Genomic DNA, 23,118 nt, shown 5'->3' with positions numbered 1-23,118 from the left:
TTGTACCGAAATGCACTTTATTAACTTAACACAATAACTAGTGTGACCAATAGAGGGCGACAAAACAACAAAGATTTACAGTGATCTCACTTGTGCATGTAACATCACTTTACAAAACGACACACATTTTATTAGTATAGTGCAGAGTCAGACCAGAGCAAAACAACAACAACAACATGGTTTTGTCTATTTTCAAAAGATTTTAAAAAGGAGGAAAATACAATGCTTGACCTGGCAGATTAATGCATTAAGGCAGATCCTATAGTAAAATAATACATGATTTAGAAAACAGAAAAAATACAACTACACCATATTAATCATCAAGATTTGCATTAAGTTGCATGACAAAGTCATATGCCTGAGATACATTGTATAGACAGCTCAGTTTTAGTCCAATATACTGTAAGCTCGATGATCACTCAGAAATAAAGGTACAAAGCTGTCACTGGTGTAGTACCCTAAGGTACAAAAGTGAAAAGGCACATCTTTGTACCTTATTTACCCCTAAATGGTATATAATAGTACCTTAAGTACCTTAAATTTTATTTTTATGTACTTTAAGTGTACATACAGTAATAGTACCTTTTAGCTTTTATACCTTACCCCTGTGGACCATTTTTTCTGAGAGTAAGCTTCTCTAAAATTCTAGTTCATCAACATATTACATTCACTTGGTCCGTACTGTGTCCAATAGACAGAAGTGAATCTGTCTTTCCTAATATACGACAAATGATGATTTGGCAGTCTCTATGAGGGAGACCAGCTTAAAAACAAACAAGATGCAGTGTGAATACCAATTTCAGCTCCAACCACTTCGTTTCATGTTGTCAAAAAGCTCCTTAACTTTGTGCATGTCCTCTATCAGTCTAGCGGGGGCGTCTGTCTGTTCCAGCTTCTGAGAAACCTGTAGACACCGAGTATTAAAAAGAAAAGGTTATGTTAATACACAGTCTGAATCCTTAATCATTCCAGAACTACCCAACTGTCAAATGATTACTAGTGGAAAATACAGTATCACTCCTTTCAAAACAGGTTTCTAACATCCTGAACTAAAACAGGATGTGAAAGTGTTGTCACATTTCATTAAAGTGGCAAAATAGGTTTCCTTTTTAGAATTCCTGTGGCTTCAAAATGCCTGAAAATCCTGTGAAACTGTTCTGTGAAACTGTTCTGTGAAACTGCCACGAATGCACGAAAGAGTAGATGAGCGATCATAACACGGGAATCGTACCTCATTGAAGTAGCGGAGCATGTATTTGTATAGTTCACGCAGAGCTGCAGATTCGTTGAACTCATTTTGATGTTTCTGATGAAGAAGGGAAGTTAACATTATAGGCATTTATTCATCACCATATTTTCATCAAGATCCTTCATTAAATCTCTAGGTACTGTATGACAAATTGTACCTTTGACTCATCTTGAAGAAATAATTTCAACTCTTGGCTGCTGATAGAAGGCTGGTCTTTCACTATCTTGAAGTACGACTTCACTTCCTGTTTGTACTGAGGGATATCTTTGGCATAGAGTAGCTTATTGGTTGGTGAATACTGTAGGAGAATAAGAGAGTCAATAATTTTTCTGATATTCAAGGTTTTCCATATTAGTTTTGAGTGGTTACCTTGTCTAGGTGTTGCTCCGCTAGTGAGAAGGAGTCCATGAAAGCCTGAGCGATGACGGACAGACAGCCGTCAAGGTGAGGCGTCTTTAACATGTCACTGAACACAAAGTTAGGGTTCTTCAGCATATTCACCCAGAAACGAAGCGGAAGGCTGATAGGGAGGTTAGAAAATCTTTTTTTAGCTGTGCATGAACATATACAGGTTCTTAAATCATTTGAGGCATTTAATAGTCAGCGATCAGTGCAGCTATTGTAAAGCTACGCAAAAGTGTACTTCAGTGAAGATGTGTTATCCAGCACCTGTTTGTTTTCCAGATGTGGAGAACATCTGGATCTGAGATTTTTTTTCTCTCTGCTTGTACATCCAGGAAGTCGAAAAAATACTTGACAGCCAATGGTGCCCTGCCGTTGGGCAATCCCCAGATGCTCTTGAAAAGGGTCTCAACAAAAGAATGGACTGCCACCTGTTGGACACATCAAAAACAAGTTTCATTTTTATTTCACACAAGTTGAGTTTTCATATTTTATGATGACATTCCATAGACATAATGGTTTTTATACTGTACAAACTGTATATTATGTCCTCCAACCCTAACACGACCCCTAAACTTACCAATCACAGAAAACTTTCTGCATTTTTACACTTTCAAAAAACATAATTTAATGTGATTTCTAAGCTGTTTATAAACCTCATGGGGACCAAAATATGTCTGGTATTTCTGGTCAATCTATCCATCATGTATCTATATCTCTGTCTGTCCATCCATCCATCTGTTTGTCTGTCTATCTATACATACTTATACAATAAAATGCTTCTATGTGTCAGTTATTCTCACCTTGGTGGAGAGCAGCTTGGTCAGGTACATCTCTTTGAATTTTAATTGTTTTTTCTCGGGATGTTTGCTCAGGTCTGTTTCGACATCTGGATCGACCTAGACCAAACAAAACGTCCGGTTTACCAGGTTTATTTGTTATTTATATTGTTATTTTACAACAATGTACTTTTATGTGTTCTGACACTGTTTGTAATATAAATGTATGAGTTTCATTATAAGAAGAGGCTAAATGCTTGGTGTCTCTTTGAGCAACACAAACTGCACTGAGATTCTTTTGTTCAGATTCACTTAAAAGCACTTCAGCTTTTTTGAGCAGGAAGGAGGTGGCAAAACCGAAAGTGTCAAACGCCCACGCTCACTTCACTGCAGTGTCATGGCAATGCCAAGATATAACTCATGAACCCTTGACAAGGACCCATGCGTGAAAACACAACACAGTCATTACTTCACATATTAGGTGTGTCAGTGCATCAAGAAGGACACACCAAAACAGACGTTATGCAGAAGTAAAAATACCCTAAAATGGCTACTCACCATATGGAAGTACTTGATAGCGAAGTTCTCATCATCTGTGCAACAAAACACCATGATGATGAGGAAATCAATAAGCACTGTCAACTCAACGCTTATGCATCATTAGGCTTTAAACAGGCTGATTTCAAATGATTAAATCTCTGCTGCGGTCACAGTGGGTTAAAGGGAGAACTAGAAAAGCCCACACCAACAACCAAACCAACAGTGCAGTTGCAGTCAAACAATACAGTATGCAACACACATACAAACATAATCGGATATGGAAATGCATGTGTAAATACAGACAATTAAAAATGTTGGACCTTGATTTATATATTAAAAAAACATTATTGCATCATATAATGATGAACAGATCATCATCAGATTGATACACAGTAAGTTCAAAATTAAATGTCATTGATTCATTTATATTCATATTTGAATACACAGCAATTACTGATCTGTTAAACTGATCTCATATAAAATGTTTAGCAGTGACTAAATGAAAGTTATTATAAAGCACTATCAAAAGTAAAATGCGGTCAATGAGAGACTATTTAATTCTGTGTTTAAGTCTTGTAACTCAATGTGACAAGATGCACAGATGTAAATGTTGCCTGAGCAATTTTAGTTCCAGTTCAGATCTCTTATAAAGGGACAGTTGTCATTATTTACACATTCTCCTCAAGTCATTTCAAACCCATATTACTTCATTGCTTTGGTGGAAATGGAAAACCAAAACAAATGCTTATCAGACTATTGACAGTGCTCTCTTTCATGCAAGTGGATGGAGACCAGTGAATGTCAAGCTCCAAAAGCACCACAAACCATCATAAAAGTAGTTTGTATGACTCAAGCACTATATTCATAAGTCTTCTGATCATATGATAGCTTATGTGAAGAAGACATTGAAATTCAGGTCACTGTTAAGGCTCTGAAAATATTTCTCGATAGCTGTGGTCAACATTCCCTTTCATTGTATGGACAAAATGAAGTTTGCATATTCTGATAAAATTCTTCCGTTTGTGAAAGAAAGAAAGTCCTAAGGGTTTTGAAAGGAGATGAGGGGGGAGTAAACTTTTGGGCTGAACTATCCCTTTAATCGATCTTCTCCCAGATGATGTAATAGTGTTACAGTGCACTGCTTCATGAAGAAAATATTGTTCCGTGAACACATAATCTACATCATATGTGTTAAAAAGTAACACATCTGTTTTTGTAGAGTGGGTGGGGTGTTTGCAAAGTCACAGTAATGTGGTGAGCTAAATAGTTGTTTCTAGTGAACTTCTAATACGAGTTGTCAACCAGGCACATATAGATTACACTCAAAATGCAACCAGCCTACATGTGTTTATTGTGAAGATCAACAATAAATTCTACATTGATTCAGTTGAGCTGGGGAATGATTCAAAGGGATGTGACTCACCCGTTACACTGTTCTGAGTCTTCAATGGGGCATGCACTCTTGTTGTGATCACTTTAATGCATGCTCCATCACCAACCTGGATGGAAATACATATTTAAAAGCACATAAACTCAGATAATATCAGAAAATACTACTGTGCTGCTGTAGTCTATGGATGTATTATGGGTTAACACAACAGTTTGGCTTAATCTGGGTTTATTTGGCCTTGTGATACAAGCTTTTCAAGTGAAAGGTCAATCTCGAATTAAGCCGACAGCCACCCTTGAGAACATAAAAATACCGTGTAAGACAGGATAGATCTTATATTTCTTAACCACTGTTTTCATTCTGCTGTTGAGTGTTTCATTTGTTATTGAGAGAAAAGCGTGCAGCACATATATAAATGCTGCTACCAACAGTGGGCAACGTCAGGATGTTAGCTAACAGTATATCGCTGCAAAGGTATTTCGAACTTCTTTTTACCACTTAACGAAGAACGAAAAATAACTTCACCTTTATGATATTCTGGTCTCTAGATATGGCTCAGTTCCTGTCTTTAATGTAGGTATATGGGATTTTTTCTTGTTTTATCAGTTGTCTGATTGCTTAGAATATAGTACACTTCTTCTCAAAAATGACGTTTACACCATTTTTGGTTCTCATGCACTCACTTGATAATGTTTTAGCGTGTTCAACATGGTAACATGCCCTCGAATCTCTGAGGTCTCATCGACTTCCTGTAGCATGACAAACTTTCCTTCCTTCTCATATTCTGTGAGAGCACAACAACAGAAAAACAGAGAAATCAAACAGGCATTAGTTCTTTGGTTCAGGGGATAGTGTGACTGCCAACTGAAACAACAGTTTGTTAACAACACAAATAGGTCCCATTAGCTTTAAACCTAAGAAAAGTTGCATTCAATATTTTGATAATCAACACTGAAAGAGTAATGAACAGCCTGCTAACCGATTTCTATATCCCTGAACTGCTGTGTGTAGGGGAAACCAAACTTGCGCTGGAAAGTCTGTAAGATTTTCTCCTTGACCTGCTGTACTGTGTCACAGGTCAGTGCGTTGACCTCTAAGGGTTCACTGACTTCTCCTCCAGTCCCTACAGCAAACACCACCTTCAGTTTCTACAGGGGTGAAAACATGAACAAAATGACTTAGTGACCAAGAAGAACTACCAATTATATGTTGCACATAAACATTATAACAGTTCTTCTTTTAATGAGAATGAATAGAGAAGAAAACAATTTAGGGGACAAACACCCAAATTGCAAAAAAAATATATATATGCTCCCTTGTTTTTTTCACAATATGTGAAAGCATGAATGTTCAAATTCAAATTAAGATATTGACAAAAATCAACCTTAAAAAAGTTTAAAAAGCTGCTATATTAATGCCACATATGTGCCTGTAAGGAATTTGTATTTTAACGAAGCACGACGAAGGAGAAGTCTTTTAATAATCAAAGAGAACACACCGGACATTTATCGCCACAATCACTTAGCACAAACATTGACAACATGGAACAAACATGGAACAAAGAACAGAATGATTTGAGGGCACACACAAACACACACACGCACACGCACACACACACACACACACACACACACTATGGCGTTCCGATCGGCTCTTTAATATGACTTTGCAACATGCACTCGTCTCAATGAACGTCTCACTCAACGTCTTATTTTTTTTTTATTCTGCTATTTATTTCTATTCAATTTAAGACGCTGACGTGACGCAGACGTCACGCAAATCACGTGTGGCAGTGAAGTTTCGAGTCACGTTACGCGTCACTCAAGTGTTGCAGTGAAGTTATTTAATGTTTTTTTTCGCTAACACGTATTTAACACGCTATTCACAGTACAACACGGCTCAGTGCAGTGTGTCAGCGGCCGGCGTTCTGATCGGTTCTTTAATGTGACTTTGCAACTTGCACTGGTCTCAATGAACGTGATACTTGTGTCTGTGATTTTTATATAGGATATGTGTGTGTGTTCTTGTTTAACCCACGTTTTGAGGGCCAAATGCCCCCACAAAGATAGAATTATGAAGAAACCAAATTAATATAGGCTATTGCATTTTTATAGCTTGTTGTTGGTTGTTATTGTGATTTTAATTTTTTATAATTGTAAAATGGCTAGGCTACAGCACTTTGGTAAACTAGAAAAATTATATTCTGAAAACTCTGTCTGTTAAAAAACATTTTTTACACAAAATAATTTGTGTAAATTCATATGTACTATTTGGAATAAGAAGAAGAATAGAATTGGAAAATAATATGTTTATATATAGGCCTATATATAAAACTATGATTAGCCTAATAAAATTATTATTAAAACATCATGTCTGATATCCGAAAAATAATACAACTATAATCTGCCATCGTAAAAACATCATGCCAAATGATGCAGATCTGAATTAATTGGGGAAACTAAATAACATTTGCAGGAATGAGAAAAAAGTAGGCTAGGTTAGTCTGAGACATGCAAGTTTGACTATGCCTACTAATAGCCTGTTCAACGGCTTAGTGAAGGTGTAGAAACAGAGATAGTAGCATGTTATTTAGTGCAGGAAAATATAGTGTAAAGGCAGAATTAAAAGATTTGAGAACAGTTCAATTCACAAATGGGAAATAATAAAAAATATCTATATTGAGGAGGTATCAACATCAAAAAGGCAAGTAATTTCTGCAACATTTACAATTATACACTGAGAATACACCTCAATTTATTCAATAATAAACTGTGCTTTGCCTTTCTCTTTTGAGGTGTAACTGTTTTATATAAATCTGTTGACTGTCAGATCAACTGTCAATCAAACTTCGGCGAAACTCTAAAATTAAACATTACAAATATTACAAATCACAAATATTATTTATGTTAGTTAAATAAGCCCCAATGTTTACAACTACGTTATTTTGTGTTGGACAAGAGACTCCTAGTGCTGAATATACATACATGGTAGAACAACTTTTTATGATTTCTTCATAAGTATCTGTGGATATGTTGACAAGAAACAATGGCAAACAAAAATTTTAACATGATCATTTGTGTAAATTCAAAGCAAGGTAAAATCACTTATTGCTAATAAAATACAACTGAAGATCAGGGGGGGGAAATAATAAAGAATGAATAAGTGTGTGAAATGTGCTGGAAACCCCCTTGCTGCAGACGTTCGGCAGACGCAGACGTACGTCGCATTCGGCACACGAACGAGTGATGTGGCAGACGCAGACGTCACGTTCATTGAGACGAGTGCATGTTGCAAAGTCATATTAAAGAACCGATCGGAACGCCATAATACACACACACACACACGCACACGCACGCACGCACGCACGCACGCACGCACACACACACACACACACACACACACACACACACACACACACACACACACACACACACACACAAAGATCTGCATAACTTAATTAATGACCATGGAGACAAACCAGACAGGAAACACAGGCAAACAGGAACTGAACGCAAAACCAAAACTAACTATACATGTAACAATTAAAAAATGACACTGGAATAAAATAAAAAACTCATTCTGCTCATAATGTCCTCAGCAGTCAGACAGAGTCAGCATCTGTCATATCACTTGAGCTGTACTCACACTATTCAATAAGATCCATTAAAACAAAACCTTATTTATACATATTATCCGTTTTACTTGGCACATTTTTATTAGCCTATCTTAGGTGTTCTGTTATTTTTATGGGAGGTAGATCAAAACGTTTAAACTGCCAGACAAATTTTTATATATATATATATATATATGATACATCAGTTATAAAGACCCTTTCAGTACATGAATCAACTAGTATGGTCAATACAGGGAAATAACTTAAATAATTAGACCTAAGATATGTATCTTTTTAAAAAGTAAAGTAAAAATAAAGTAAAAAATGCAGAATCAACCTAAAATAAATTACTAATGGCAGGAACTATAGGACCTGAAAAATGCACTGTTGCATAAGATTCCCGGCTATGATGCCATTCAAAGACTTCCTCTTTTCTTTTCTTTTTTAAAGACTTCTGTAATTTTCACTGTAATAAAGAGGCAGAATGCAATTTCAAAATATGAGTTAGATCATCTTCTGACACAAATATGTTCCTTTGGAGGAATGCAAGTTTCTTTCTTGGCAATACAGGTACATTCTGGTTTTGTGAGAGGAAAGCTTGTGCAAAACTGATATCCTTTGCAGAAGGCAAAATGCAGAAGGACAATGGTCCCACAAGTCTAACAATGAGAGGCTGCTGGTGAGTTTCTAGGGGAAGATGGCCTGGTCACATGATTCTGTCTGCATACTATCATTTATGAGCTGCTAGACAACAACCATCATACCACAGTCAATATGAGAATCACAGGTCAGGAGAGAATCAGGAACAGAAAATGTCAGGAACCAAATACATGCTGTAATAAAAAAAACTCTATGGCTCGCAATAAACAATTCATACAAAGTGTAACAAGTCCACATGTAGGAAAGCAACACAACAGTCGGAAAATGATGCCCGAAGCACTTGTGCAAGAAATATTGCACAACGAAGAGAAGTTACAGGAAGTTACAGGATGTCTTGGTGATGGAAAGTTTATGAGCAAACTTAAGAGGTTTGAAATGTCATAGCTAGTAATAAACTTAATAGACAAAATATCTTAAATAAATAAATTCAGCCTTGGTTGGTGAGATTAAGAGACTTCATAAAACAAAATGACCAACCCCAAACGTTTGAACAGTAGTGTATATAATATATCATTTGGAAAAGGGAAATATTTGGTGTTTATTTTTAATTAATTAAAAGGGGGAACTACTAAAACGTCAATGTGGCTAGTTATGGTATTTTTGAGGTTAGTACTTTTCATAACTGTTTAATTTTGTGAACAGTTTCTCGTTTGTATAAAATTGACCGTAAAAGAAGAAAATACTGACCAGGGCCTCAAATTCCTGTGCTTGGCAGAGAAGCCAGTCCTCGCTAAGAGTGTACAGAGCTTTCTCCGTCACTGAATCCACCGGCCCTTTAGAGATCTGCTGAGTCAGAGCTGACACCAACAGAAAGAGAGGCTGTCCTACTGATTCCTAAGGACGAAACACACACATTTTGTGCTTAAACATGCGAGTACACACGAGTAGTGAATGATAATATGCACTTTATAAATCCATGATAAAGTGGATGTATGGACGGACCCTGAGGAAGCCATACAGACAGATGGACATCCAGTTGGTAAGAAGCTTCTCCACTATGGACTCTGTGCGGCGCAGGAGAAGTTTTGGATTTGCATTACTGGACTGGTCCATCAGACTCTGCAGAAGGTCCTCCATTACCTCTGTGAGATAAAGCAGGTCTCCATGGAGGGCCAGGGTCAACAGAGACGCCACTGTACATCTGAGAGAGAGAGGAACAGGAAGGGAGATATAAAGAGAGGAACAAAAACACACGGTATAAAAAAAATGACAAAGACAAGCAGATAAAGGGTCAAAGACAGAGACTGAGTGAAAGAGATCAGTTGCAGTATAACTGGCTGTTATGCATCTCTCACAGATCCTTTTATGATTAAAAAGCAATCCTTGATCTGAATTCAAAACTCTTCAAGGATTATTTTAAATGCCCATTTACTGAATGTTTATTTTATTCTAATGCAATTATTTGTAATAATTATTGATTTGTTTGTTTAACTTTATATTCATATAATAAAATACTATGTTATGCAAAACAATCAAGCCAGTGTGTATTGCAATTATTTGCCTTAATATGCTTTTAATACATTTTTATAATATTGATCCTTTTATGCAAAACCTTTGAAGAATCTTAGGATCTAATTTGAGGTTTCAGTAGCAACCTGTGTGTGTGTTTAAAAAAAGAGCAATCATATATTTGTGTTGTTTTATTTTTCTTCATTTTGCTTTATTATCATTTCATTTTTTTATATCATGTATATTTAATAATTTATATTATTCATCATTTGACCATCTATACCGTTTAATCATTTATGTCATTAATTTTTTATATGTTATATTACTTAGGATTTTCCTCACTCTTGCGATGCTTACTATTGTAGTTTAATCTTATGATTGTGGGCTTTCGTGGAATATTTGTCTTCATGAATAAGAGATAAGATGGAATGTCTCCGTTTCAAGGCTTTATGAGATGTTGTTGTGAAGCAATTTGATATAACAACACTTGCTGGATTTGTGCTGGTCAGACGAAGTCTATGCATTGAAACATCAACTAACATTACATTGTTTCTGTCACAGTGGTGTTTGGTTTAGTTTGTTTTCATTTGGACTTGTCTCCCTGTCATCACGTCACGTGTCATCTTCACTGTCATTATCAGTTCAGCTGTATCATTAGTCAATCGTTGTTATCTGTATCCCCCGTGTTTCGTTAATCACTGACATCTGTGTTTGCATTTAGGTTCCGTTTGTTCAGTCAGTCTTTGTCCAATCTCAGTTATAATTAGTGTGTGTGTGTGTGTGTGTGTAGCTGCCTGTTCTGCTGTCCTGTATTTTGATCATCATTAAACCTTCGTATTGAAAAGAAACCTTCATCTTCTTCTGTCTTCCTGCAACCACCCGTGACAGTTTCAATATAATGGACACTTAAAGGATACTTCTGAGTTCCCTCACGGAAGACAAAGTGGTATTTTTATAATGCCACAAAACATTATCTCTGTTTACACTTCTAAGCAACGAAACCCAAATTGGGGCCTCAAAATAGACATAAAGACCGGTGTCAACCACTTGTTAACCAAGTTAAACAAGTCATATTTAAAAGCATTCGACTCACTTGTCTTTTATGCTGAAGTTTTTCTGTTCCTCTAATGCATGCACAAAACAACTGAGAAACTGCTTATCTCTGATCAGCACAGCAAAAGCCTCAACTTTTTCATCAACAGTTGTCTGCTCAGAGTCCTGACCATAAAACATAAAAAAATGACAGAGTAATAGTTAAGACCTCTATTTTTAGAGTGTGATATGTTTATACCATCTACATATAGGCCAACTGCTAAATATACTGTAGCATTTTACCTCTCCAATGTCTCTGATCATGACTGCTGACAGAGGACCAGCCTAGAGAAAATAAGAAAAGAGATATAAACAAACAAACAAACACATATAGTAAATCTACAAGAGTAAATATGCATCAAAAAAGTACTAAAGCTCTTAAACCTCAGGAAAGAAGATTTTTAAGGCAAAGTGCTTGTAATCCAGGAAAGGTATGGCTCCAACATTATCAATCAAGTCGGTTTTTTCTGTTTGCAAGTCAACAAATCCTGTCAAAACAAACAAAAATAAATGTATGATGTAATCACACACAACTAGACATCAAACAGTAAGTAACATGGCAACAATATGAGCACTGAAGGATTTAACATTTGAAGTTTTCAGCAGAACAGCAAGCAACAATTGGTGTTTGCCTGCAAAGTTGTCAAGGTGTTGCTATGAGGTTACGGTTACACTTTATTTTAAGGTGTCATTGTTACAGTGTAATTATATAATTAAGTACTGAGTAATATTAAGCAACTACATGTACTTACTATAGGGTTAGGGTAGGATTAGGATTTGGTTGAGGGTTAGTTGCATGTAATTATGCATAATTTACTGTTATTACTATGGTAATTACTTGTATCATATGTAACAAGAACACTGTAAAATAAAGTGTTACCGAGGTTGCTACTCATCAGCTAAAAACACAAACACTCAAAGTCTATATAGCCATGATTATTGCAAATTTTACCTGCAAATTTTGGGATGTTGCATAAAAAAACAAAACATCAGAGGATGGAAACACCAAGAAGCACATAAATCTAAAAATGCGCATAAAAAACGTACATGCTCAATTAAAGCAGATCATTTTTTATCTGATAAGAAAACACGTAAAACTATGAAGGAAACACATTTATCTTGATGCGCATTAAAAAATGTCTTGTGACTTTACCTCAACAGATCATGTGATCAGAAAAATGGAGGAGAGTGAAAGGTATGTTCGGATGGACGACGAGGTCCGAACATTCTTAAACATCCTTTTTGAAAAATATTCTTGATCAAAAACCAACAAATGCACAGATTTTCCAAGAAGTACGAGCAGAGATGATCCTTCCATTTTGTTACAGATAACACAGGGTATGGAAATGGTGATTTATTCACAAATTTTATGTTTTAACCAATTCATATAATTTGTGTCCGTAGCACAAAGGTGCAGGACAAGTTATTTAATACTTAATATTAATAATTTAAAGTTTATAAACTGTATTTAGGATTTAGTTGTTTGTTCAAATCACTAACCTTTAGTATGAGCAATAGAAACAGTGGCACTTGCCATTACAAACACCACACTACAAAGACCAGGATTTCAAAAATGACCCACCTTGTCGTATATCCCGTCTGATGTTGCTTTCCAGCATTTCCAGTTGTTTGTTCATTTTCTCATTCATTTGTCTCTGGCTCTTACGGTGAACAATGGCTCCAACTAGACAGATGTGCAAAACCACATATTTATCCCTGCAGGACTAATGTTAAAATATGTGACGTAAATCTGAAATCACTTACCAACGGCAGCTAAAATTATGAGCAGAATCAATGCGCCAAGGATGTATAAGTACTTTATAGGACTTTGACTTTGAGACTCAAGGGTTTTAGTCAAATGCCCAACATTTATCTGCAAATTAAAGTAAAATAAAGAAGATTTTTGTATTTTAAATATGCAAGGGTCAATAATTAATTCACAAATATTGCATAAAGACCTGTTTTTTCAATGTTTATTATTTAGACTTACACTGAGTGAGTCCACTGCTATGACGGCTCCTGGTTTTCCTTTAATCTTACAGATGACGGCATTGGACTCAATCTTGTCCAAAACACACTGATACTGCTGATCTCCCCGTAGACCCGTCACATTCACCTCGCTCATACTCAAATTCAATGCATCTGCCTTTTTCTGAGAAAGAGAGGTAGGATGTTGTGGAGGTTGTGAGATTCACATGCTGATGTGCAAAAACAATGACAGCTCACAATCAAATATTTTCTGGGAGTTTTTAAGACCAGGGCCTGGAAAAAATAGGCATGCATGCCAAAACATGGAGACTGTACATTGATCTTAAACTCACTGTAATACTAAACTCACCTGAATGTTGACCTGTAGGTCGTTGGCCACCTGTAATGTGGTGAATCCAGTGAATTCTGGATCAGGCTCGTAGGACAAATTCTTACAGTCCACAGTGAAGTTTCCAATTTTCATTAACAAGCTTAACAGTCCAGTGCCATCATAACGGGGGGAATGAAACCACAAGCCCTGAGAAAAGAAAGACAATGAAGATATGACTCCAATACATGTGACATGTGAAGCTCTGTGTCAGCATTAAAACACAATAAAATTGCATGAGTTGACAGACAAACTGTTAATTTCATGTAATGGATGGTAACTGACAAGCAGTATTACAATTCTAAAACATTTAGTGATATATATATATATATATATATATATATATATATATATATATATATATATTTATATTTTATATTTGCTTGTCAGTTACCACCCATAACATAAAAATAATTTACAGTTTTGTCTATAAAGAAATGAATACTTTTATTTAGTTTGCAAAAGTGACTGTTGTAAAGTTGTTTCAAAGAAAAAGATTTCAAATAAATACTGCACTTTTGTACATTCTATTCATTAAATAATACTGAAAAAATATAGCAAAACGTTTTTTCAAAAACAACAAAAAATCAATTATAACAATTGATTTAATAACAATTAACTTTTAACAATTATATGAGCAGATAAATTATTTTTGTTCTAAATAAGACCTCATGCAGTACATGTGTGAATCTGGGCTGTTTGAAGACTCACTGAAGTTATAAATAGCTGTGAGTTATTGCAGGAGTAATAAACACACGTCTTACCCCTGAGCTTGTGTTGTATTGTGTTTGAAGCACTTTATTAGAGTAACGGACAATAACTGATTCCACAGATTCCATATTGTTCCCCTGTACATCAGTCTTCCTTCCACCACTGAATGAAGAGATATTAAAATATATATTAAAGTATTTATTATAGAGATATTTACCATTTCAGCTAGTAATACAGAACATTAAGAACGGCCTTGCTGTCAGCAAGCAAGTTGCTCTTTCAGAACCTCTAAAAATTTAAACAAGACCAGTCACATGTAAGGTCACATGGGTAAACTGCAGCTGTCAGAATTATGAAACATACAGGAAATAACTTAAAGGTGAAATTATGCCCATTTTCACAAAGATGTAATATAAATCACTGATGTCATCAGAATGTGAAGTTTCAACACAAAATACCACCCAGATTTGTAATTATAGCTTGTCAAAGTTGCCCCTTTTTGGGTGTGAGGGAAAACGCTCAGTTTTTTTGTGTCCATTTAAATGCAAATGAGCTGCTACTCCCCGCCTCAGTTCAGAAGACAGCCGATCCTTTACACGAGCTTCGGATACTGGAAGAACATAACAGCCGAATTTCTCTCAGGCAAAATGTCAATAATACCCAGTAGCTGCGTGCAGCCTTACATGATTTGAACCGGAGTCAGACACAGATGGAGAGACTCGGGAATAGGCTTTAACTGCTATACTGACGTTTCTGAATGGTTAGTGGATATATTTATGTAGTTGTTGTGGAGTTGCGTTGATTCATCTCATCGACTAGACTGTACCGTCATGTTAATCTATAAACTGTGGTATTGGTGCTTGTGTGTGAACTGTATTAGGATGCCCACAGAGCCAGAAAGTATATGCTGCATGGAGATAGAGCAGGTATCGTTTAGTTTACAGTTATAATGTCGGAGTCGGACTGCTGCTTCTCTTTTACCCCTTTGCCACAAAAAAGAACTGGTTCGGAACTGGTGCTGGTTCAAAGTTGGTTCGGAGTTGGTTCAACTTGCGAACCTTCTCAGAAAATGTTTGATTTTCCACTGACTAGAGCACCCAGCGAACGACGTTGTTACGTCACTGTGTACGTCTTAGCTAGAAACGCTTGCAAGTACAACATTACTTTGGGATTATCTCTAACTCGTGTACCAAGAAGACTTTAAAAACAATTGAAATATGTAAGTCTTTTAATCTTTTCCTTTGATATGTAATATTTTCTGATTAGTTATGTACCCCTGTCTTGTGTCATTTTTTTCTTTCCATTTATTTGTTCTATATTGTGACTGTTTTCTTCTTTGCTTACATAATGTTTTCAATAAAAAAATTTTTAAAAAAAGAAGCTAGAAACTATGGAAGCTTGTTTCCGCCACAGAATGAAAAATAAAAAAGGTAATTGCGACTTTTTATCTCACAATTCTGACATTATTTAAAGTATAAATAATATAAAGACCAATTCTATGGGGGGAAAAAGACGGACTTTTTTCCTCTCAGAATAGTTTATATCTCACAATTCTGACTTTATAACACGCAATTGCGACTTTATATCACGCATTTCTGACTTTATAACACGCAATTGCGACTTTATATCACGCAATTCTGACTTTATATCTCACAATTCTGACTTTATAACACGCAATTGCGACTTTATGTCTCGCAATTCTGACTTGATAACACGCAATTGCGACTTTATATCACGCAATTCTGACTTCATATCTCACAATTCTGACTTTATAACACGCAATTGCGACTTTATATCACCCAATTCTGACTTCATATCTCACAATTCCGACTTTATAACACGCAATTGCGACTTTATTTCACGAAATTCTGACTTTATATCTCGCAATTCTGTCTTTATAACACGCAATTGCGACTTTATTTCACGCAATTCTGACTTTATATCTCGCAATTCTGAGAAATAAAGTGAGAATTGCGAGATGTAAACTCGCAATTGTGAGAAAAAAAGTCAGAATTGTGAGATAAAAAGTCGCAATTATTATTATTATTTATTTATTTATGTAGTGGCGGAAACAAGCTTCCATAAGAAACGCTTGCGCCAACTTCAAGCATAACAATTACAATGGCGGACTACATCGTGTTTCTGCAAATGTTTCTCCTGGCTTTGCGGTCAGAAAAGATATTTAGAACATATCTAAACCCGCCCCCACCCCCCGACGTAAGCATGACGTGGTAAAAGAACGGTCCTCTGGTTCTAGTCCAGCAAAAAAGTGGTTCCGCTTTGAAACCAGTTTTCCTGGCCGAGAACCGGTTATTTGGCTGTAGAAACACAAAGAACTGGTTCGCGAGTAGGCACCGGCTCCGAACTGGCTATCAAAATGCTTTGGTGGAAAAGGGGTAACTCAGGGCGGGATCTAGTGGAGATTATCACCAGTCGTGGGCGGGGCTTCCCTACTCTTACGGAGGGGTAGGGGGAAATTTGAAACCGCTTGTTCTGAGAGATTGATAATGATATATGGGGATTATAAAAAAAGTATTGGGTGGATTTTTAACATTATAGGATGGATGTTTACACACACTGTGGACGCACATCTGTGTACAAACATCTTATAAAAGTGAATTTTGCATAATAGGTCCCCTTTAATGACTCTAACTTCTGACTTCCTTTCGTTGAATCTCACATATGTGTTTTTCCACAGTAACTCAGCAGATTATTACTTTGCAAACATTCATTTTCCATATAAACAGCATTCTTGCATATTTCATGATTAAAATGCCATTAGATTACCATGCGCATGAAATTTAAAATGTGCCATTGTCATCAAGGCACTGATGTTATATGGACACTGATCTGCCAGTGGTCTGAAAGCTCTTACCTCCTCCAGGAGACGGTGGGCTGTATTCCTGTGCAGCTGGGCTGAGAACTGTAAGTGATGATACTGTTACCATGACAACGGTCGTCAGGAGTAACAACACACACTTTCACTGTTCCTTTAGTTCCACTGGGAGGAATGTGGAACCTTAAAGTGTCACTGGAGCGATCAAACACTGGAGATCTGAGGGGAAACATTCATGCACAGATATACAATATCATTTATCTAATATAATATAATCTACACACATTCATAAATACAACTAAACACAAACACACAGGATCTCACTCTTTAGGAATACAGTCCAGATCCCCTTGAATATGGATTTTAGTGACAGATTCTAGGTTCCTTCCTCTTAGTGATACGTTGTTTCTGCCATGGAAAGAAACCTTGTTGGGCTCTAGAGAGAGAATCTCTGGTTTCTACAGGACACAAAATGTTGCACTCAGTAAAGAAAGGCCATACAGGAAGAAAAAAAAATCTATATCCACTTAATATATGACCAAAGCATTCTTTAATAAACAACAGAAATAAAAGTACATTTTATTACATACCTTTTATAAATGATAATAATAATAATGTGCAGTAATTAAATACAAGTAAATATAGATCAATCATATTTTATACATAGTTTAAAAAGCATAATGATTGTGACAAATAATTACTGCTGATAGGATATCGAAGAAAGCAACTTTTGTTTTAAAATCATTTTAAAAGCAAATAGTTCCTCAAAAATGAAACAAAATCTTCAGACTCTTGTAAAGTTGTATAGGAACAACTTGAAGTAGGAACATACTGAAAAAACAACATCCCTATTCTGTGAAGTTGGGTTCATAATCAGTAAAACACTTACTCTGTAGGCAATCTTAGAGAGATCTTTACATGCATCCTAAAAGGTAGAAAGAGAGAGAGAGAGAACTAAGCGGTTCATTTACTTCCTGATTTTTTCAGTCAAAACAATGATATTTAAGCTATTAACAATGAATTAATATCATCTTGAAACTTTATAAAGGTTACGTAAACGTATTTCCCAATACATATAGGTATAATGAAGAACTGGATTGTAGAATACAGTATGTCTCACCTGTATGAGTAACTGCGGTCCAGTTCCATGTGTCCAATCACAATGCTGAGAGGAGGACCACTGACACCCAGATGAGATACACTGCACACACCTGCATTCATGCACAAATCATCGATATATTTTAAAGTATTAAAATATTAAAATATAATAATTTAAAGTATAAAGTATTAATAAATTAAAGTATAAAGTATTAATATAACCTAAAAAGATCTGTGTTATAATTTCTGCATTATGCAATTTTTCACACTGAATTTCATTTTCTCACTGTGTATAAGAAGCATTTGTGTTATCTGTGATACTGGAGCAGTTCCTCAGTGTCAGCATCTCTGTGATCTTCTGATCCTCTATAGTAACAGTAGCAGAGACTTCTGAAACTGAATAGATTATCAAACATTTTAAGGGTTATAAATAAAATCATATTCTGACTACAAAAATATGCTGTATAATAGAGCATATACAACTTTAAAGGGATAGTTCACCCAAAAATGAAAATTCTGTCAGTATTTACTCACCCTCATGTTGTTCCAACCCTGTAAGACCTTCGTTCATCTTCGGAACACGAATTAAGATATTTTTGATGAAATCTGAGAGCTGGATCACTCCTCCATAGGCTTCTTCAGGGATTGAAACTTGCCAGCCCCGAAAAGTTATTAAAGACATCGTTAAAATAGTCCAAGTGACTACAGTGGCTCAATCTTAAGTTTATCAAGCGACGAGAATACTTTTTGTGCGCAAAAACAAACAAAAATAACGACTTTGTTTCAACTATTAATTTCCTTCTCTGTGGGCCTTGAGTCAGTTCACTAGTGTAATAGCGTAGAGCTACGTCACACATAGGCTCACTATTGGCCGACGCAGGTCATGTGTGTGATGCGTTTGACGTACAACAACAGAAGCGTACACTATTACACTAGTGAACTGACTCGAGGCCCACAGAGAAGGAAATGAATAGTTGAAATAAAGTCGTTATTTTTGTTTTGTTTTTGCGAACAAAAAGTATTCTCGTCGTTTGATAAACTTAAGATTGAGCCACTGTAGTAAATTGGACTATTTTAACAATGTCTTTAATAACTTTTCGAGGCCGGCAATTTCAATCCCTGAAGAAGGTCTTACGAAGTTGGAACAACATGAGGGTGAGTAAATACTGACCAAATTTTAATTTTTGGGTGAACTAACCCTTTAAGGGGTGGTATAATGCCCCTCTTTACAATATGTAAAATAAGTCTGTGTTGTCCCCAGAGTGTTTATGTGAAGTTTTAGCTCAAAATACCCCACAGATAATTTTTTACAGCATGTTAAAGTTGTCCCTTTTTGAGGGTCAGTAAAAACGTGTTGTTTTGTGTGTTCCTTTAAATGCAAATGAGCTGCTGCTCCCGGCACAGAGGGCGGAGCTTGTGTGTGTGTGTGTGTGTGTGTGTGTGTGTGTGTGTGTGTGTGTGTGTGTGTGTGTGTGTGTGTGTGTGTGTGTGTGTGTGTGTGTGTGTGTGTGTGTGTGTGTGCGTGGGCGTGTGTGTGTGTGTGTGTGTGTGTGTGTGTGTCCAATTAGCTCCAATTACCTCACGCAGACAAGCACTAAAATGTCAGAAACTTTTCTGCCTTTTATGTTTAAACTGGAGTCGGACAATGATGGAGAGACTCAAGAAGAAGTGACAACATGTAGATTGCAAAAGGAAATTTCTGAATGGTTAGTTGATGAATTTATGTTGCTGGTGTGGAGTTAATTATCTTCAAGTCTTTGATTAGCATATTCTGTCATGATAATCTATAAAATCGCTCGTGTGGGCCTGTTGTAAGATGCCTACAGAGTGACATGCTATTGCATTTGTGTCACGTACTGTATTGCACGCAACAAGAGGGATGCGACAGCTTGAGCAGACTCACAAATGATCTACTATAACAACTCTTCCTCTTCTCAACATGGACTCCGTGTTCCTAGGGGCGGGTTAATGTAAATTTTATGGTTAGTGATGTCACTAACCCAGGAGGAATGTCGTGTAGTCCCTACCAGGCGTTTGTTGTAGTCCTTAAAAAACTATTTCTTTAAAAGCAAATATCTTCCTTTGCTTTGAACTTTGAGCGTTGCACTTTGCAGATATTGTTTATGCTCAAACAGCAACATTACACACTAACTGAAGTTAGAAAAGTAAAATCATAATCACCCACCCCTTTAATAGAAAACTAACCTCCAGTATAAAGTATGTGGTCTGAAAATCTACAGGAGCAGTTTGGGAAAACTGCAGTCAGATCAGACCCGTCACACAGATTCACACTTCCTGTGGTGAAGGAACATGAGAAGGCGGGATTTCCTGTGCTCTCCAGACTCAAGGCAAGATGTAGCGTAACCTGTGTAGCAGAGGGCAGTGTTTGGTAGTCATATAAATTATTTATTAAATATATTCCCTAAATTATGATAAATACTTTAAGATTACGACCCTCTACCTTTTTAGAAGAATTCTCTGTCATCTGGAAAGAAAGCAGCTGTGTCTTAACAGAGTTTTGTGGGATGGACACCCATGAAGTATCTGAGCATTCATCTTGAGTAGAGCATCTAGATAAAAACATCATCAATATATCACGTACAGATCTGTTTGCACACTGCTCACCATGTAAATATAGATGATAAGAATTTAAAAGACTGTTCTACAAGGAACCATATGGCATATTAAGTGATGATAAGCAGATAATGCGATGTGTGATAAATCAATCACATGTGATAGAGGCAGACTGACCTCTGTGTGTTTAAACACCATCCGCAGAGAGGATCCAGAGCAGTTCTGCAATCTTTCAGAGAGCTGTATACAGCACACTGAACCACAGACACTCTTCTGAGCTACATCAAAATACATCAAATACATGAGCAGAAAGAGAGAAGTATGACGATTTAATGTAACACAGTTGAGTAGAGACATACTGCCAATGGTTTGTTTTTTAATTGCACATTTCTAAACCTCACCTCTTTCCTCAGAGCGATGTAGATATATTTGAAATCTACTGGATCAAAGTGCATTCTGGGAAGCACTGCTCGTTCATCATCAGATTTGTACAGCACTATCAGACAGCCTGGTCTGAATTTCTCATCCAAAACCAGCTAGAACAACAAACAGAAATACAAATTATAATTGTAGTAGTTCAAATGCAGAGTTAAACAACAGATTAAATGGAGCCCAGGAATTTAGAAATTAAAACTTATTGAGAGATGAAGGAGACCTTTATCAGTTGTCCATCACTGGTTCCTATGAACAACACAATCCAGGATCCACTTCTAACTGCTGCCACTGATGACATTGAGCTGTACTTGAACACCACAGAGAGCGGCTGAAGGTTACTACCACTCTGCAATACAAAGAACAAAAATATTATGACTTTGATGAATAGTGAAATTAAGTTTTGTCATGCAACATATTCTACATTATATTACTATTATTACTCAAATCGATAAAACTACATTTGTAAAAAAAAAAATAAAAAAAAAAAAAAATTTAAACAAATGTGTCTATTGAGCACATAAATGCTGATTTTTCCAACCTCAGAATCACATGGCTCAGAATCAACAGTAGTGCAGAAACCCTTCACTCGGCCCCGAACTGTACTGATGTCGTACAGAGCCAGCGCGGTGTTCTCCGGATCCTGCTGATTCTGCGCACTGAACACTCCTGCCCAAATAACACCGTTCCCTGAGGGAATAACGGTGGAGGCGACGAGCACTGGACGAGCTTTATCATTGCAGCACTCTATCGTTGCAGACTGTAGGGATCTGACGATCTCTGTCTTTTTTCTTTTATTGCTGTCCATCAACAGGACGTGCACTTTACTCTCCGACTGTGAGCCAGTCTTTGCGTTGAGAAATAAGTACAACGATGAAACTCTCTGGAATCCGTCAACAAACTCCACATCTGTAGCGGTGCTCTGGATGAAGGGGGTTGTTCCTTCTCCTATGAAGTTGAAAATCCCACCAGTTTGAGATTGTAAAGTGTTCCACAATTTAACAACAGGATACGGATCTTGAGGTTTTGTTTGTTCTTCCTTATTCCCAACCAAAAGGTACCCAGGCCTACGGGTACTTGGACCTGCTATGAACGCAACAGAGTTATCATTCTGTTTCGGTCCTACCGATATACTTTCATCGTAAATACTCTTTGTAATGTCATTTAGATCAAGAACTTCACAATATCCATCTGTAAAGGTCCCACAGGTTATCAGGGTGTCGTTGTCGTCAAAAGGCACTAGAATGTTGACTCTATATTGATGAGTGGCATTAGTGATGTCCTTCCTCTTCTCCTCTGAAAGATCGAGTCTCATCTGATGTAGTCGATGGTCAGTAAGAACGAACAACTTACTTTTACCAACTACAAAGTCCTTAATGTCTCCATCAAAGTTCACCACATCACCGCAAATGCAATGTTTCAAAAGTGGGACCACAAGTATTCCAAGTAAGTATCCTCTCATCTTAAATATCTGAGAGATCAGCTGAAGTTTGGAGATCTTGTCACAGCGATCAACTGCGCTCAGATGCGTCCGCGACTGAAGTGAATGGAAGTGAAAGCAGCGGCTCTGAAGATGCTTGATGACTTCCGCGCAACACACCAACAAATCTGTAGCCCTGATTGCGACATTTAGATGTTTTGCAAGTTATACCATTTCATGATGAGATACTTTTCATGATCCTACACAATATGTATGAACAAGTATGTAGCCTACTCTCTCTTGAATTCATGTTATTGACAGCCAACTTTACATTTATTATTTTAATTTTCAAAGTTCTGCAATTCTTTGGTTACTGCTGCACCCTTGTGGTGTAAAAACAGCTTCATTTTTAGAATAGAATAAAATAGAATAGAATAGAACAGAATTTAATTTTATTACCACTTAGATCAAAGTGTGAGATTTTATGAGCTTTGGTGAAACATCTATATTCTATTTA

General features: G+C 36.5%; 1 protein-coding gene across 1 annotated transcript; it reads right to left on the bottom strand.

The window, feature by feature from the left end:
* On the bottom strand, positions 1-22,779 carry LOC143741829 (plexin-C1-like). Its single transcript, XM_077234305.1, has 31 exons — positions 21,723-22,779; positions 21,405-21,530; positions 21,151-21,285; positions 20,927-21,027; positions 20,637-20,745; positions 20,381-20,540; positions 18,463-18,571; positions 18,198-18,288; positions 17,967-18,002; positions 17,402-17,535; positions 17,117-17,296; positions 14,295-14,403; positions 13,513-13,680; positions 13,165-13,326; positions 12,939-13,047; positions 12,757-12,858; positions 11,559-11,662; positions 11,418-11,459; positions 11,176-11,300; positions 9,576-9,774; positions 9,321-9,467; positions 5,340-5,508; positions 5,044-5,144; positions 4,394-4,469; positions 2,989-3,023; positions 2,455-2,550; positions 1,919-2,082; positions 1,619-1,769; positions 1,407-1,547; positions 1,232-1,306; positions 1-904 (listed from the first exon to the last, which is right to left on the bottom strand). Exons 1-31 carry the CDS (start codon positions 22,641-22,643, stop codon positions 800-802), a joined length of 4,482 nt encoding a protein of 1,493 aa, XP_077090420.1. The 5' UTR covers positions 22,644-22,779; the 3' UTR covers positions 1-799.
* Positions 22,780-23,118: the final 339 nt, after the last annotated feature.

Source organism: Siphateles boraxobius, unplaced genomic scaffold, assembly GCF_051911475.1.
Source record: "Siphateles boraxobius isolate OS27281-9 unplaced genomic scaffold, OSU_SipBor_1 19, whole genome shotgun sequence".
Lineage (NCBI taxonomy): Eukaryota > Metazoa > Chordata > Actinopteri > Cypriniformes > Leuciscidae > Siphateles > Siphateles boraxobius.
The sequence above is the reverse complement of the archived record's forward strand: the minus strand, read 5'-3'. Positions and strand labels throughout refer to the sequence as shown.